The 18523-nt window shown below is 44.6% G+C and overlaps 1 protein-coding gene across 2 annotated transcripts in view; it reads left to right on the top strand.

Annotated features, from left to right (window-relative positions):
• Window positions 1–18523, top strand: part of ASIC1 (acid sensing ion channel subunit 1) — a 233987-nt gene that overhangs the window by 155394 nt on the left and 60070 nt on the right. Inside the window, exon 1 of one of the 2 annotated variants that reach the window (XM_087710377.1) lies at window positions 17161–17865. The exons of the other annotated variant lie outside the window; for it this stretch is intronic. Within the exon in view, the coding sequence (XP_087566503.1) occupies window positions 17212–17865 (654 nt within the window). The 5' untranslated portion in view covers window positions 17161–17211. Of the gene's footprint in view, window positions 1–17160; window positions 17866–18523 lie in introns of those variants that run through there. 2 annotated transcript variants of the gene reach the window in all.

Genomic DNA, 18523 nt, shown 5'->3' with positions numbered 1-18523 from the left:
GCTGCCAGGAGACAAACTCTGCGTCAGGCTGCTGGCCTGCCTATGATGGAGTGTACTCATTATAGCAATGCCCTCCCTAGCCTCTGAAGTCTTTCCCCAACTTCAATTACTTAAAGGTTCCAGACAGTGCTTCCTCCGCCTCCTGAAGCGCATTTGTCTTAATGCAATCCTTGCTAGGAGAAGCACCATTAAGGTGCCCCGGAGGTGTTCCCCTTAATGCCTCAGCAGGGCCCAGGGTGCTGCAAGTGGTGGCAATGGAGACCAGAACAAAGGCAAAGGAGGAAGGAGGAGAGCTGCAGGCAGGCGGCTTCTTGCTTCTAAGAATAGCAGGGTCCCTAGGAGAGCCAAAAAGTGGGTGGAGTCTTTTATTCTGGATCTGGGAGAAGACGATAGGGAGCTTACTCATTAGCACTTACTTACAGGGGTGGGCTGCTCCAGGTTTGCCTGAGTTCAGTTGATCCTCTAGCGAAGATTCTGTGTGGTTCGGGGAACCCCCAAATCCCACTCCTGGCTGGCCCCATCCCATCCCGCCCCTCCCAGGAGTCTCCGCATGGCCCATTTTGGATACCAGATAAGTGCAGGGCCCATGCAGAGGCTCAGGGAGGGCAAAAAATGGGCCTTCCGGAGGCTCTGGAAGGCCAGATAGGGGCCTGTTTACGGCCTCCAGGGAGCATCTGAAGCCTGAGGGAGGCTGTTTTTGCCTCCGCAGCCCAGGGAGGGTGAACCCCCCCCCCCCTGCTGTGGTGCAGAAGGCTGACTAGGCAACACCCACCATGGCCACACCCACCCAGCAACTAGGCAGAGAACACGTTGCTAAAAGTTTTGAAGCCAACCCCTGCTTACTTATCATCAGAGGGGGCTAGGAAGATGAGAGGTAGCAGACGGTACAAGCACACCTGATGCTACATGGTGCACATAACAACAGATACTCTCATAGCAAGGTCCGAAGGAGATTCCCAAGAAATGGGAACCCTGTGGCCCTCCACGTGTTGCTGGACTATATTCTCAAGTGTAGGAAATCAGGAATTCAGGCCATTCAATTGAATATATAGGTTTATTGCCAGTTTAAGCTGTCTATAATAATCTGACAGTCAAAGCAAATTGGCAGTAGATAAGAGTCAACGGAATTCAAGGTGGGCTGCAGTTAAATCTCTTGTGGGCATGAAGGGATTAAAGGCTAATGACACATTTGACCCCTCCCTCTGTTTCAGCCTGGTCATCTCCTACATATATATTTAGCTATTTAGCTATTCAAGCGATTCCCAGCAAGGGTATGACTAGCTGATGAGAGCTAAATAGCTTGAAATAGATGTATACTAGTCTCCCTTTATTTATTTATCAGCACAAATATAACATATATATATATATATATATATATATATATATATATATATATATATATATATATATATATATATATATATATATATATAATAAAATCTAATATATATAAAATCTAATACATACATACATACATACATACATACATACATACATACATACATACATACATACATATTCCCAGATGTGCTGGGAGCTGTGGTTCAGCAACATTTGGAGGATCCGTTTCCCCTTCTCTGTCTTTCGTTTTGGCACTTCTAGGAAGCTACTTTAAGATGGTTGGACATTGCACGAATGGTACATTGAAAAAGACAGTTCTGTATCATCAACCAATGAATAAAATTCATTTAAATTGATTTGAATAGAATACCAATAAAAGAGACTATTGTGATTTTCTCCTTGGTAATTCCTTGATTAGGATATTGTTTTCTGCTTGATTGTTTGTTTGGTGTTAATCCCTGTTTATCTGGGTTTGACTGTTGAAAAGAATGTGTTCTGTCTTTTTGTTTCCTTCTTAGCTTTGTTATTGTCTCTTTAGAATGGTGCATAAATGTAATTTATCTCTATGTGTCTATTGGTGGCTGATTTGGCTGAGTGCCAAGATTCCAGGAATTCCCTAGTGTTTTTGGATTTAAGGTGGTCTAGAATGGCCCCAGTTTCCCAAATGAAACTATAGTTGAGTCTGTCTGTGCCCTGCAAATTTAAGATTTCATCATATCTTCTGATTGATAGTTCATAGTTATAGATGCATTGTGCTGGACTCCTGCCTGCCTGCCCTACATAGTGGTTGTTACACACTTTATACTGTATATTGTAAATGGGGGGGCTCTTTTTTTCTTCTTGACCCACTTAAAGGTGTTTTGGAGGGCTTTAATTGATTTGAGTGCTACAATGATGCTGTGTGATTGTTCATAGTCTGTTGGTTGTTTCTAGGATGTTTTTGATGTACAGCAGTGCGGTCCTTTCGGTAGCTTGTGTTGGCTGTGCTGTAGTGGGTTGAGTTACTTTTTGAAAAAGTTGTATGGGTGTCCATTTTGTTAGAAGATGTTGTATAGGAGATCTGATTCCTTTTGCTAGGGTTCTAATTGTTCATGTGCATTTGTGCTCATCTGAATAATGGTTTTACGCAGCATCTCTTGTGGGAGGTTAAGTTGTTACTTTGGTAATGGAGCACTTGATTAGTCTGGGTTGTTTCTCCCCACCCCCACCCCCGATAGACTTTCCTCTTTCCCTCTCTCCTTTCCTGTCCCTTCCTGCATGCTCAAATGCAAAAGGGGAAACATCTCGCCTTTGGTTTCGTTTTTAGTTTGTTTTGATAGCCCTTTCCCCGCAAAAACGGTGCACACAGCCCTCCCCCCCCCCCGCACCTCATTTTCAGCCTTCTGCAGCCCTCTGCTAGCAAAAATGGAGCTCCATTTTCACCGGCAGAGGGTTGCAGGAGGCTGTCGCAGCCAAAAATGCACACACATCCCAGCTCCATTTTCACCTAGCAGAGGCACTGTGGGCCAGTCCTTTGCGCTGTTTCCAGGCCAGTCTCGCAGGCCAGATTTTAGCACTCAGCCATGGGCCCACGGGCCTTGAATTTGACACCCCTGCTCTAGGTCTATGGAGGCAAAGAGTGCTGTGACATTGAATGAAACAATATTTTTACCTTCCTCAATTTTTAGGTCTTTGATTCTATGGAGGCCCAGTAGTGGGGAGTTGATAAAAAACATTTGCTCCCTCTGTAAGATGTCCAAACTTTTTGTAGGTTCTTTGGATATGAACTTACAAAAGAGCACCAAGGACTCTATCTGAATTCAATGAATCAATAAGTTCAGGACAAAACGTCATCCTCTACAGCTCTTTCAGGAAAAGCAATGGAGATAATGAAGTAGAGAGGGCAAAATGTTATCTAGGATAAAATCAGAAGTTGGATAGTATACAACCCAAAATGTATATATGTTGCCTGTTAGCTTATGGGACCGAGGCTTCCTCCACGCATTTGCATTGTTATGTTCCCATCCTGAAGCCAACAGGAAATCATGCTGCCCTAAATCTTTTTGCTCCTGTAGCATGCAGCTAATCCTCAATTTAGAACTATAATTGAGCCTGGCAATTATGATTATAAGTCACAACAATCATAAAGTGGGTCATCACTTGATTGGGTCCAATTTTATCTGAGGTGTGTGTGTGTGTGTGTGTTTGTGTGTGGTGGTTGTTAAGCAAATGCAGCAGTTGATAAGGGAACCCATTGTTCATTTTTTCTGGAAACCAGAAATAAAAGGCAGTTTAAAAAAAACCACCTCATTAAATTGGATAAAATGACAGTAGGATGCTGCAAATGGCTATAAATGTGGGACAGTGGTTGAAAGCCCAAAATGCAGTCATGTGACTGTGGTGGTGGCTGTTGTCAAAACTTCAGAACTGGGTCATAAGCAGCAGTGGAATTCACTTAGGTTTTCCACCGGTTTGCAAATGTGAGAGCATGCGTGCCTTCTGTGCATGCACTTTGCTCTTGCATGCGGCATGCACCCAAGCATGCAGTGTTGAAAATGAGGCTACATAGGATGTTTTGGAGCCAGGGTGGGTGGCCAAGCCTATCCCCACCCAAACCAATTCGGTGTTACCCAATTCAGGTGAACCTAGTGAATACCACCTCTGGTCATAAGTACCTTTGGGGGGGGAGCGTCTATCGTAACTTCAAGCAATTGTTAAGCAGTTATAAGTCAAGGATTATCTGTTACTGTCATTGTGAGTGTCCTGCCCTGCACTCCACACAGCCTTAACTTGCATTTCCTTCGCTAGAATTCCATCCCCACCTAGCATCATCCACCATGTGAAAAGCCTCTTCCAATTAGCAGGCATAATGACCTGAGGTGTTTTTTTCTCATCCCTTTCCTAAAACTATTTTTGCTCCTCTAAACTACGAATCAAGCAATTGACTGTTTGACCACTAGATGGCAGCAAAGAATTAAAAATGTTTCCACCTGTTGGCTGCCATCTCTTGAGCCTTCAGATTTATGCAATCATTGAGTAATTTACTGCTTAAGAGCGGAAGGAAAAGAAAGGAGACGCCAGGACCAAGGAAGCAGTGCTGAGAAGGGAATTACCCGCAAGTTAGACTCAAACATGCCCAAGATACAGGTAATCCTCAACTCACAACCATTTGTTTAGTAACCATTTGAAGTTACAACAGCACTGAAAAAAGTGACTTACAAACAGTTCTCACACATATGATCAGCAGAGCATTCTTACAGCCAAAATTTGGACATTTGGCAACCAGCATGTATTTACAAAGGTTATAGCTTCCCAAGGACATGTGGGCCCCGTGCAATCTTCCCACATGGCTTCCAACAAGCAAAGTTAATAGGAGAGCCACGTTTGCTTAACAAAGAGATGATTTACTTAACAAATGCCATGATTCTCTTAACAATCATAGCCACAGAGATTGTACAATTGGGCACAACTCACTTAACAACCGTCTTGCTTAGCAATGGAACATCTGATCCCAATTGCGGTGAGTTGAGGGCTACCTGAAATTGTTTTTAATTTTCCATTTAAGATAGGGAGGCTAGTCCATTTCAGAATTTCACATTCTTTAAAGGTAAAGGTTCCCCTGCACATGCGTGCTAGTCGTTCCCGACTCTAGGGGGCAGTGCTCTTCTCTGTTTCTAAGCTGAAGAGCCAGTGCTGTCCAAAGACGTCTTTGTGGTCATGTGGCCGGCATGACTAAACATCGAAGGTGCACTGAACACTGTTACCTTCCCACCAAATGTGGCCCCTATTTTTCTATTTGCATTTTTACATGCTTTCGAACTGCTAGGTTGGCAGAATCTGGGACAAGTAACAGGAGCTCATTCTATTACGCAGCACTAGGAACTCGAACCGCCAAACTGCTGACCTTTTGATCGACAAGCTCAGCGTCTTAGCCACTGAACCACGCCATCCCTCACATTCTTCAGGGCAGCCTAAAAAAGGGAAGATGTATGAAAGCTGGGATTCCAGCCTCCCTTACAGCCGGAAGATGATAGAGGAATGAGAATACAAATCAGAGGCGAGATGGAAGGGGTGGTCCTACAGGAAACTGAACCAATTTCAGACCCATGGGTCTCAATCCACCTGCACATCTGGAGGTGGGATAAGGAAGGAAATATGATTTTCGAAGCAGGGCACTCAAACAGTCCTTGGGCGGCCTCAGCTGCAAGTTACAGGGGGTGAAATGTCAGATGTGTCCTCTGGAAACAGCTGGTGGCTCTTCCTTCTGCAAGAACAAGGAGGTTTTGTATAGATTTGCTGCAATTCATGAGTGAAGAAAAGCACTTTGAAGATGCTGCAAGACTATAAACTGTTTAAGTCCTAGACTAGAGCAATGTTTCTCAACCTTAGCAACTTGTAGAAGTGTGGACTTCAGCTCCAAAAATGCCTCAGCCAACATGACTGGTTGGGGAATTTGGGGAATTGAAGTCTACATATATTTAAGTTGCCATGGTTGAGAAACACTGTCCTGGAAGATCCCAGGAATATCTACATCTACAGTCTAGGTGGCAGAAGCTGTTTTGCATGGTAAGTGTAACACAGCAGAACTTGACGGCAGAAACTGTTTTGCATGGTAGCAGAAATTGTGGTAGGAGAAACTGAGTTTTGCATGACAGGTGTAACACAGCTTTACTATTTGAGAAAGCAAAACCCAGACAATGGAAGTGGAAGAATAGGAAGGGGCAGCAAAATACTGGAAAATTTCCTGGGTATTCCAATTCCTCTTCCATTCCCCAAAGTCAGCCTTATGACTTCAAGCAATCCTAACAGATGGAGTCTGGTGGCCAGAGATAAACAAGGTTCATCCATTGATCTGGCTAACTTCTGGGTATGAAATGGGGAAAGCTGTGTGGTTCTTTGTTTCATGCATCAAAACATCTATCTGGGGGAGTTTGACCTCCCTGCCCACAAAGAAATGGCACTTTAAGATGAGCTGAGACCTAGCTGACCACTTAAGAACTCTTGCCTTTAAAGAGAACATGAGATCCTAAAATCACCTTCAGCTCTTGAGCTTGAAGGGAGAGCGCAGGCAGAGTGCAGACCTGGCTGCTTTCTTTGTTAATGCCTGAATTTTGCCAAAGCAGTATGAACAATACTATTTTAACCAGTGGTGGTATTCAGCCGATTCGGATCGGTTCAAGCGAACCAGTAGTGGCAACCTGCAGGTGGACTCGCCCACCCACCCCAGCTCTAAACCATCCTATTTAGCCACATTTTCTAAGCCACGCACATGTATGCTGGAAGGCGCACACACTCACAATTTCGGTGTGCGGCGAACAGATGGTAAAATTATGTAAAACCCACCTGTGGTTTTAACTCCAAACAGATCGCTCAAATTCTAAAGTTGTCGTGTCCAACCTGCAGCCCTGGACAACTAGTAACATGGCCTAACAAGACTGTAAACTGTTAACATTATTATGTGATTTATATATATTAACCACAGTATGTATTTATGTGCAGCCTAAGGCAATTCCTCTTCATTCATGCAGCCCAGGAAAGTCAAAAGGTTGGACGCCCGTATTCTAAAGGGCAGTGGTTAGAATTGCAGACTCCCTTGTCATCTTTGCAACCATTCACAACAACTTATTTGGAAAGCAATAACTGTTACTCGTACTTGCTTCAATACCATAGCAATAGCAATAGCACTAGCACTTATATATCGCTTCATAGTGCTTTTACAGCCCTTTCTAAGCGGTTTACAAAGTAAGCATATTGCCCCCAACAATGTGGGTCCTCATTTTTCCCACCTCGGAAGGAGGGAAGGCTGAGTCAACCTTCAGACGGTGAGAATCAAACTGCCGGCAGTCGACAGAGTTAGCCAGCAATACTGCATTCTAACCACTGTGCTACTATGGCTCACTATGAAAGCATGATGCACTGATTTGTGTATAGATCTGCAGTTAAAGATGGAAGAACAGGTTCTTCATTTCTCTGCTCAACTGTTTAGTGCTGATCACCAGCAGACATCCTTCTGCTTATTCTGCAGTTCCTCCTCTCCTCTATTCCCAGAGCTTTCGTAACCTTCTGATCCTGGAGCCATACCAACAAATCCATAGATACCTTCCTTCATCCAATATATAAGAGCTCGGTATCTCTAACCTGGAGATATAGAAAAAATATTGAAGTTTCCTTTGAATGCATTTCAGGTCACTTTTTAAAAAGAGAAAAAAGGCAAAAGAGAGAGAAATATTTAAAATCACATACATCAGGAAAAAAATGCACCACAAAGATTAAATTACGTTAAATCATAAATAAGCCCAGGAGCTATAAATACATGTAGCGGTTCTGGATCATCAAGTAAATAGCTAATACCAAGTTCAATAAAAAATGTTTTCAGCCCAGCCCATCAACGAGAATCTCCTCACCCCCCTCCTCCAACAATTGCACTCTATCTGGCCATGAATCTTTCACTGGCATTCCTAAAGATGTGAGCAGTGCTGTGTTTGCAGAGCCTAAACTCACCCCATTAAGCCAGACTCCTTAATCTCTGCTCTGCTGAGCCATGCACTTTCTGGGAAATATCTGTAGCTGCTTTATTCCTGGGTCAGGCCATTGGGTGTACCGAGGCCCGTCGTTTCTGCTATGACAGGCTGTCGTCATCTCAGAGTATTTATTTTTATTTATTAAATTTATTTGCCATCTGTCTCGTTTCAAAGAGACTCTGGGCGGCTTACAGCATCAAAAACGTTAAAATCATAAAAGATAAATATTTCTAAATAAAAATGGAAGCTGCAATGAAAAACAGAATTATAGTGAGATAAAAGACAGGCGGGAAAGGGAGCAGGATGCATTGTGTGGGGGAGGGAGGTGAGATTGGCTCTTAATTCATCAATCACCTCCAGTCTGATGCTCCTTCTTTGGGGACCCAAGCAGAGGTGGTATTCAGCCAGTTCTGACCAGTTATAGTAGAAATTTTGAGTAGTTCGGAGAACCAGCAAATACCACCACTGGCTGGCCCCGCCCCCATCTATTTGCTTTCTCCCGAGTCCCGGCTGATCAGAGTCCCAGCTGATTGGCTGGGTTTTCTTTTGTTGCCCTGGACAGGAACCTAGCTGGAAAACAGGTTAGTGGGGTGGGGAGGGAATGGGGATTTTGCAGTATCCTTCCCCTGACATGTCCACCAAGCCATGTCCACCAAGACACACCCACCAAGACACGACACGCCCACAGAACCGGTAGTAAAAAAAATTGAATCCCACCACTGGACCCGAGCCATCTGGATGAGCCAGGTCTTCAGGCCTTCATGGAAGGTCAGAAGGGTGGGAGATGATCTCCCCTCAAGGGGGTAAGATGTTCTAAAGGAGCCACGGCAGAAAAGGCCCTTTTGGACCCTACCAGCCAGAATTCCTTGACTGATAGGGCTTGCAGCTTTCCTTTTCTGCCGGTACGGGTGGGGCAGACCAGTCCCAGTGGGGTGAAACTGTTCCTCAAGTAACCTAGAGCAGTGTTTTTCAACCTTTTTTGTGCAAAGGCACACTTTTTTCATGAAAAAAATCACGAGGCACACCACCATTAGAAAATGTTTAAAAAATTTAACTCTGTGCCTATATTGACTATATATAAAGTAATTTTCCCACGGCACACCTTACACTATGTCACGGCACACTAGTGTGCCACGGCACAGTGGTTGAAAAACACTGACCTAGAGAGCCATATCATGCAGGGCTTTAAAGGTAATAATCAACATCTTGAATTGCACCCAGAAGCAAACCCCCAGCCGGTATAGCTCGCGGAGCAGTGGGGTAACATGGGCCATGCGAGGTGTCCCCAAAACTGCAAATGCTGCCACGCTCTGCACCAGTTGAAGCTTCCAGATGCTCTTCAAGTGGAGTTCCATGTGGAGTGCATTGCATTAGTGAAGATGTGAGATGGAACTGCTCATGCACAGTTCATTTCAAAACAGCTCTAAAACTTACCTTCTACTGCAGCCCCGGTGAGTAAAACAGCCGAGGGGCAGCAATCGCTCTGCCGCGCCTATCAGCTGGGCTTCAAACAAAGGAAATAATGGACAGACTAGCATAAGGGCAGGTTAGCGGGACCAACTGATCGCCAGAACTACCGGTTCCCGCAAACCAGTCCTAACCGGCTGAATCCCACCCCTGTGGCCAGGACTTGGATAACTTATTAAATCTCTGTTTATTTTAATATTTAACCTTTTAATGTACTTGCTTTTACTGTGTTGTAAGCCACCCAGTGTCATTTGACAGTAAGACGGGCAGCTTGTAAGTGTAATAAATAAGATTTCTTTAAACTGGAAGTCCCAAAATCTGAGCAGGACACTTCTAAATGCCAAAGGCCTATATACTGTAGTTGAACCTTATGTGAAAAGAAGTGTCGTCTGTTTGCAAAGCTCGGGTGCCAGAGCATTTTTGCATAGCCGAAGCTCTAGTACAGAGGTGTCAAACTCAAGGGCAGAATCCAGCCCTCGGGGTGCTTAGATCTGGGAAACAGGGCCACCTGGAAAACAGCCCATTTTCACTGGCAGAGCTCTTGGGCCACCACAGGTACCTCTGACACGAGTGACGTATAGCTGGCCACCCCCACCCCGCCTCCCGAGGTCAAACACAATGGCCCTCAATGAAATCAAGTTTGACACCCCTGCTCTAGTATACTCCTTACCGCCTTTAAGTAAAGAGAAGCATTGTAGTCAAAATTCTCCACTGACCATTGTGATCTAGCTGCAAGGGGAAGCATCATTTGTAGAAATCCAATTCCTTTTTTTCCTGTGCCTACTAATTTAGCTGATTAGGGAAGCTACAAAGGATCAATTTGTATTAGTGCTTGGATTGAAAGGGTGGAGGAAACCACTTAGAAATTTCAGAGTTGTTAGTTGGACTGGAAAGTAAAAAAAATAAAATAAAATTTACCCAAGAAGAAGCCCATCAGTAAATGGCTTTTATAACTGCCACCAAAATGGCACAAATGTAATCACCAAAGCTTGACTCAAGGGTGTCTTTATTTTATACCTGAATAACCAGCAGGTGGCACCCAAGAGTCTCCAGCCAAAAGGGCCAAGGGGGGCAGTTCACAAAGAGTTAAATCACCAGGATGCTTCAGGAGTTCAGGTTATGCTGATCTAGCAGTGGCCGGAAAAGAAAGTCCGTTTCCCCACCGTTCCCTCTCTGGGGCCCCAAAGAGCTGTCCATCTTGCATGTTCTCATCTCTCCTTTTAGGTGGATCAGCAGTGACCAAGTGGCATGAAATTACTCTGTGGCTGCTGCTTAATGGTCTCCCAAGCGCAAGGCAGAGAAACCACAAGGAAAGAGAGGAAGAGAAAATTGCAAGCGCAGGAGAGGAACGCCTTCATTAGCCAAAGGTCCATCTGCTACCTATATAGTTTCGTTCTGCCTGATTGCCCCAAATCCCAAATCTCCAGCAGCACAGACTCCCTGTGAGAGAATCCTCACCCCAGATACCCTTTCTTTAAAGGGATGTCCGATGTTTTTGAATATTTCTCCTTATTCTACTGTCGGAAGAAATGTCCTTCTGGGTTCAGTTCCAAGTGGGGGGAAAAGACACTGGAAACATGGAGGCTGCTTGGAAAAATGGTTTCATGGTGGACAGGACCACATGTCTTGAGCTCCTAAATAGAAAAGAGGTGTCACGTGCTTCCATATATTGGGTGAAGAAGAAAAAGAGAGCGAGATGCTGAAAGTCCCTGGTTTTATGCCCTCTCTGGGCTTTGATCTTGTCTTCTGATCGGTTGTCAGACCCCCATGGGGCCATGCAGTAGCAACTCTCTAGGCTGTGTTTTGAGTCCAGGTTTGGTTGAGCATTGCTTCTTCCCAGGTGCCCTGTGTGAGATCTGTAGGGGGCTAATACTATCATGCCTTAATCCCATCACCCTGGAATTGAAGGGGGAGATCTTTGTTATGTAGAATAGACTGGCTCAGGCATTTTAATGGCCCATTGGCAAAGGTGGGGCTATTAAGAGTGAATCTGCTTCCTGCCTAAAAACATGTTTCTCCATTTCTGATTCAGGGAAATATAATATTCTGTCTTTTCAATATTTCCCAGGATATTTCATTTTTCTAGGAGAGGAGTTTTTTTAAAAACTTCTTACACTACACTGGCTCCATTGCATCTGGCCAATGGTCCACATTTTTCAGTCTGAAAGATACACTGAACGTTAAACATTTTTTTAAAAATCAGCAAAGTTTGGCACACTATTGTACTGTTACTGAGCATTTCCCCAGTTCAGCTCATCCAAATATGCCCTTCTGATTCCAGGGAAAAGCTCCTTCAATCTCTGGTACTGAAAGTTTGCCGCCTTTTTCTCAAGTCCCTGTCCCTGCACCTTGAACAGCAGGCATTAATCCACTTTCATGCTTATAACTCTGCAATGAAAAGCTTCTCTTGCTGATTTCCACAGATCAAATTATTACTACAGGTCCGAGAGCAGGCCGAGTCATCTGGTTTTTTTAGCCTCTTTGATTAGCTGAACTCAAGGCTTTGATATGCCATGGAACCATTTCTTCTCCTTACTAAGCCAATGAGTGATGCCAAGCAACTTTCTTTTCCTCCTGGAAAGCAGTTCCTTTGCCTTCAGCAGCCGAAGCCCCTGTTTACCTATCATTGTTAAGTCCTTAACTAGCCACTGGCTCCTGAAGTTCAAAGCCCAGAGTCTCAGCCAGGGAAAGGAACAGAGGTGGATTGCTGCTGGCATTACTGCCAGATCGGTGTGCGTGCAATTTTGCACAATTTCGCATGCGCAGAGCATTAAAAAATGGTTTTAAAAAACATGCCACGCCAATGCTGCTGGTTCCGGCAACCCAGGCCAGCAAGCCACTACCAGTTCAGTCGAACTGGTACGAACTGGTAGGAATCCACTTCTGGAAATGGGAGGGGGGGGACTGGTGATCTTACAAGAGATCCCTTAGTAACAGAAGCTATGAACCCATCTGAAATTCAGAGAATTCATTCTGTTTGTTAGCAAGAGCAGAGCACCCATCAAGCCAGATGACACTGGGGAGAATATATCAGAAATGGTCACCGCTTATTCCCATTGAACAAGGAAAAAAGATGGGAGCTCCAAAATTCCCCCTCAGCCATGCCCCTCAAAGGCGTGTGTTGACCTTTCCTATCTGGCTTTTTCTCTCAAAAGTCAAAAGTATTCAGGTGGTCCTCGACTTACAACCACAATCGAGTCCAAAATTCATGTTGTTAAGTGAGACGTTTGTTAAATGAGTCCCGCCCCACTTAATGATTTTTTCTTGCCACGTTTGTTAAGTCAATCACTGCAGTTGTCAAGTTAGCAACACAGTTGTTAAGTGAATCTGGTTTTCCCATTGAATTTGCTTGTCAGAAGGTCACTGAAGGGGACAAACTGAAGCATTTAGTACCGTATTTCCCCCAAAATAAGACTCAACCAGAAAATAAGCCCTAATACAGTGTTTCTCAACCTTGGCTACTTGAAGATGTCTGGACTTCAACTCCCAGAATTCCCCAGCCAGCATTCGCTGGCTGGGGAATTCTGGGAGTTGAAGTCCAAACATCTTCAAGTAGCCAAGGTTGAGAAACACTGCCCTAATGCCTCTTTTGGTTTAATTAATTAATATAAGACCTTGTCTTGTTTTTGGGGAAACATGGTAACCATAGCGATCACTTTATGACTGTGGCATTCACTTAATCTGCTATGAAACAGTCACGTGACTCCGGGATACCGCAACCATCCTAAATGTGAATCAGTTGTCCAGCATCCGGATGTAAATCGTACAACCCTGGGGATGCTGCACTGGTCATAGGTGTGAAAAATGGTCATAAGTCACTTTTTTCAGTGTCGTTGTAACTTTGTGCAGTCACTAAGTGAGCGGTTGTAAGTTGAGGACTACCGGTATGTTTGTCTCCAGGTTGTTAGTGGGGCTTCAGTTCTCATGAAGTATCTTTCTCTGGCCGTCTATTATCTGTTTAAAGGCTCTTTCAAACTCAAAGTACTGGAAGAGGCAGGCAGTCAACTTAATCCCATTCTCTGCTCTCCTAGTCAGTCAATGGATACGGAAAGCCACCGAATCTCCCTTTATGTCCCAGACTTGTGTGGTGCTCACTTCTACTCTGCAGTGGATAAGATAAGATTGCCACACAAAGCAAAAGGAAAGTCGTTCTTAACCTAAAAACCTTTTGTTGCCCTGCTCTCAATGCAGTGCCTGGGGCATAATGGGATTAGTTGACTTTAAGGTGTCACTTTACTATGGTATGTAAAATCAGTTCAGTGAAATCTTTGTTTGTTCCAGAGCAGCAAACCACCATTCAAAAAGAGGGTTAGGGTTAGACCACTTAGCAACCATTCAAACTTAAAGTGGACATCCGGGGCAAAGGTGGGTTACTACTGGTTCGCACTAGTTTGGGCGAGCCAGTAGTGGAAATTGGGACTGGGTTGCCAAACCAGAAGGGACGACAGGCTGGCCGCGCCTCCAAACCTGTTCCCCAGTCAGCCATGTTTTTTTGTCATTTTATAATGTTCTGTGCATGTGGCAGGCGCAAAGCGCGTGTGAAGCGAACCAGCAGTAACTCCAGCAGCAACCCACCCCTGATCCTGGGATACGTATGAGCCAGTTCTGAAGCTGCACTGGCCATCTCTGTATGGTCACATGGACCGCATGTCAAGGGCTTAGCAGCATCCTGAAATGCTGCTTGCAGCATTTTTGCAGCATCCTGAAATCAAATTTTATCATGTTTCTGCTAAAAAAAAACAGCATTTATTTCTAGTTTTTTGAAAAATCAGCCCATAGCAAACAATGGCTTCATTTAATACCATATTTTCACAAAAATAAGACCCTGGCATGGTTTTTCAGGATGCTTGTGATAAGCCCTACCCCAAAAATAAGCCCTACTTAAGATCGTCAGCCAGACCAAAGCATTTACTACCATATTTCCCCCCCAAAAAACAAGACCCAATTGGAAAATAAGCCCTAATGTGTCTTTTAGAGCAAAAAATAATATAAGACCTGATCTTATTTTGAGGGAAACATGGTAACCAGAGTGGTCACTTTATGACTGTGGCATTCACTTAATGACTGCTATGAAACGGTCATAAAAATGGGTCCATCAGAGGTGCCCCATTTTACAATCGTTATAACTAAGAACTGTTATAGGCAGGCTCCTTTATGGGTGCAAATCAGGGATTACCGTATAGGATATGTATCTGCTTGGTTTGTGGTTTTCTGGTTTATTCTAGGTTTGTTTCCTTTTCCATATATATACCACTAAAACTCTCAAAAGCTTTAACTGGTCAAAATGCTGTATCCTAGGCCGGCAATTTTTGAGCCAAGGTATTTCTAATGAGCTAACTTACAGAACGTGAAGAAAATTTGAGATTCATGACTTTCGAGGGAATGACATTTAGGAAAGTTGTAGCTGCTTCAATACTGCCAGGCTGTTGCTGCAGTCATGTCATCTTCGTCTTTAGCATTCCGTGACAGTTTCCCAGCCACTCTTGCAATCCCTCCCTCCCTTCTGCCTGCTAGAAATGAAAGGGGGAAGAAGGGAGGTGGGGAGGGAGAAAAGAATAGGACAAGAGGAAGCCTTCCCAGCCCATGCCATACCTCCATGCCCTGTGTGAACTGTGTTGCCCCCACACACAAACATACCCCTTCCTAAATGTACTCTTCCTGATCTATGCCACCTCTCTCCACACACCATCCCTTACATGCACAGCACCTCTTGCACATTCTCAAGCACCCTGAGACATCCTTCCCAACCCTCACACCACCTCTTGCATACTCCTGCGACCCCCACATACCGTTCTCTACCCCTTCAAGACCCTGCAAAATAGGTGCAGCACTTGTGATGCACCCCAGTGCACACTTCTCAACCCCTGCCTCTCTTCCCAACACCTGCCCTCCCCAACCAATGTGGCATCTTTTGCACACCCCTTTACACCCTTTCTAACCTCTGTGCACCTTTTGTGAATTGCCATATACCCCCCCTTCTCTCCCGTGACAGTAGCCACTTAGTTGCCTCTGGCCTTGGGGGAGGGGAGAAGGGGAGAGGAAGGAAGGAAGGAAGGAAAGTTTTCCCTTCCAGATTCCCACAAGGAAGCTCAGTGGGGAATCTGGCAGGATGTCAGAAGCCATTACCCCTCCACTGCTGTTTTGTCCACCGTTAGTCATTCTGTTTCTCTGTGCAGTAATGACCCAACAGGGCGCAGGTTGCTCTAGTATACTGCATGGAAGGAAATGGGTGCAGCACAAAATGTACAAAAGGATCAGGGCTTTAATCAAGAGGCTGTTCCTGCCACCTTGCAGATGTTGATATGCATCTCTGAAGGTTGCACTGAGTGAGAATAAACTTGAATTCAGTTCACATGATATATGGTCCTGCTTTCTTCACAAAGTGACAGTAGCTAACATTAGTGTCTCCATAATTGTAGTCTTTGGATATTTCATCACAGAACGTGTAAATGACCATATAATGCAGGTTGCTCAAACATGGAGCTTTCCAAAGCTAAAGGGATTGGAATTAGCAATAGCGATGGCACTCCACACGCCAGCCTGAAAAGCAAAGCGGAGTTCTAACTAAACAGGACTAGAATCTTAAACTTAAACTTCAGAGAAAAATTTCTAGAACGAGCCAGGTTGATGAGCTCATGAATGGGGAGGGGGGAACTGCTCACCAGATGTTGCTGATATAGCAATAGCACTTAGACTTATATACCACTTCACAGTGCTTTACAGCCCTCTCTAAGCAGTTTATACAGAGTCAGCCTATTGCCCCCAACACTCTGGGTCCTCATTTTACCCACCTCAGAAGGATGGAAGGCTGAATCAACCTTGAGTTGATTCCCAGAATATCCAGTTAGCAAGGCCAGTTATGAGAGTTGCAATACTGATAGTTCTGGAAAGGGTTTTTTCTGGGGAATTCCGGTAGCGCAACTTTTGGTTTGAATTATGAACGTAATAAAATTCCTAAGGTCACCCGTTCAAGGCAACTTTATTTCTGTGAATTGCAGCCTGAAGAGGTTCAAACAATCCTGAGTCTCAGGGCATCTCTGTCCAGAAAACAGCCATGTAGAACTTCCAGGATAAAACATAGAGTTTGACCATCTTGGCGATCACGCATGATTTAAATCGGAAGGGCAGTTTTGTTTAGAGATTCCTGTATCCTTTCAGTCCAGCTATACACAAAGGCTGCAAGAGGTTGGAACTTTGCAGCCACATGCTGGGTGCAGGAAACAGTTCAGCGGGGGAGGGGGGCTGGCTTCGGTAGGCACTGAGTTGTGGGGGGGGAGGGAAGAGGCGGAGGTGGTGAGAAGGAGAGATGCTTGTCCTTCCCTCAGCATCTCCCCTCCCAGCCCAACACAGAAACCAAGGAAGCCGATGAATTATTAAACAGGCCCTGTCCAAGGCGCCTGGGTCAGACTTCTGTGCTGCTGTAGGCTGTACACTAATACCCAGGCTGGTCTTCTAGAATTGACTGGGAACGGTTACTCGATCCAGCACAGCCACGGACTCCCAACTTTGGAGCAGAAGGTCAGAGGAACTGAAGCTTTCCAAGATCTTTGCTTCCACGTGTGCCGGATCTGGAGGGGTTTGGGAAGAGTTTGAGATTCCACAAAGCTTCCTTGGAGTAGATGGTCATCAGCTCCTCCTGCGACTCCTTGCAACAGACCGTCTTCCAAATTCTCTCGGTTTTGGATCCATCTTGTTTTCTTAGGTTGGCATCGTAATTCCAGTCTTGTTTCTTCTTTTCTCACCTCCTTCTGGCATCTCCCAAACTTACTTCGGCTACTTTCTGTTCCTTCCCTTTCCCGAATGATTCACCTTTGACCTCCAGCATTAAGAAATCCTGGGGGAGTCCTGTTAATAGCCAGCCAGGAAAGGGGCTATTGGAAGAAACTTGGCAAGAAAGGACAGAATGCCGATCCAGATATTCTGCACCATCTCCTTCTCCTCCAGCAAAAAGAAACACACTATCAAGAGCCCTCCTGGAAGTAATCACGACAAATCTCTTTATGACCAGCACAATCCAGAAGACTCAGAGAAGGACTCCAAAGAGGAAGAACTAGGGGAGGAAGATGAAGGTACAACCCCAAATCTGGCAGCCTTTGCCAATAGCTGCACCTTGCATGGTGCCAACCATATCTTCATAGGGAATGGATTTGGAATCCGCCAGACCCTCTGGGCAGGCGCATTCCTGATCTCTCTGTCCATTTTCTTATCCCAGGTAGCTGGGCGAATTTTTTACTATCTGGAATATCATCATATTACGCAGCTGGATGAGCAGGAGAGTCCACAGCTGACTTTCCCTGCTGTCACTTTCTGCAACATCAATCACATCCGAGTATCTCAGCTCACCTACGATTACTTGTCTTATATTTCACCGCTTTTGGGCTATGACGTGGGTACCTATCTGGAAGCAGGCTTCCCACTGGCTACCCCTAGCTTTGAAGTGCCCGAGGAGCCCCTCAATCTGCTTAACTTTTATGACCGCAGCAGCCATCAGCTGGAGGATATGATGCTGACTTGTAGATACCGTGGGGAAATTTGCAGGCCTGAAGATTTTACTATGGTGAGTGATGATTACCTAGTTTCTGTAGTATCAGCTATGGGGAGAAACCTTAGTTTTGCTGAGAGCTAAGCTGCTGGCTAGTTGGTAGAATACTCCCTTTCTGAGGATTAACTGAAAAAGTTACAAAACATAATCAAGTTTTTGACCTTCTCAGAACTTTTCTACAAGATGGATGTGAAGTAACACTATATGGGAAAGGCAGGACAGAAAATTGGTCATTATGAAAAAGCACTTTTGCTAAGAATAGATTGTACCAACGTTAAGATTGATTTTGCCATATTGACAGGGTTGGAAAAGTCGCTATAGTCAAACCTCCTCCCTCAGGGACAGAAATACCTTGCAACAAACATCTAGATACTATCTGGCTTTATTTCTGCTCAAATCTAATATGTACGAGATTCAATTAAACAATACATGGGTTTTGAATGGCATCATACCGCCCAAAGGTTCTGTTTAGTAATTAGAGTTAGGGAATTAAATGAGTAGGCAACATAAGATGCCTCCGTATGTAAAGCTCCATCAGTCCCAGCCAACATGATCAATAGTAGGGAGTTGTGGGAGTTATGCTGCAAAATATTTAGAGGACATCAAGATTAGGACATACATCTAAAATGTTTTGCATCTAGATCTAATCTCAGTTTTGTGTTGGAAGGTGGTG

This window comes from Thamnophis sirtalis, unplaced genomic scaffold (assembly GCF_051295495.1).
Source record: "Thamnophis sirtalis isolate CommonGarterSnake01/CBP01778 unplaced genomic scaffold, rThaSir2_p1.2 scaffold_3, whole genome shotgun sequence".
NCBI classification, from domain to species: domain Eukaryota; kingdom Metazoa; phylum Chordata; class Lepidosauria; order Squamata; family Natricidae; genus Thamnophis; species Thamnophis sirtalis.
This window is presented reverse-complemented; position numbering and strand designations above follow the sequence as displayed.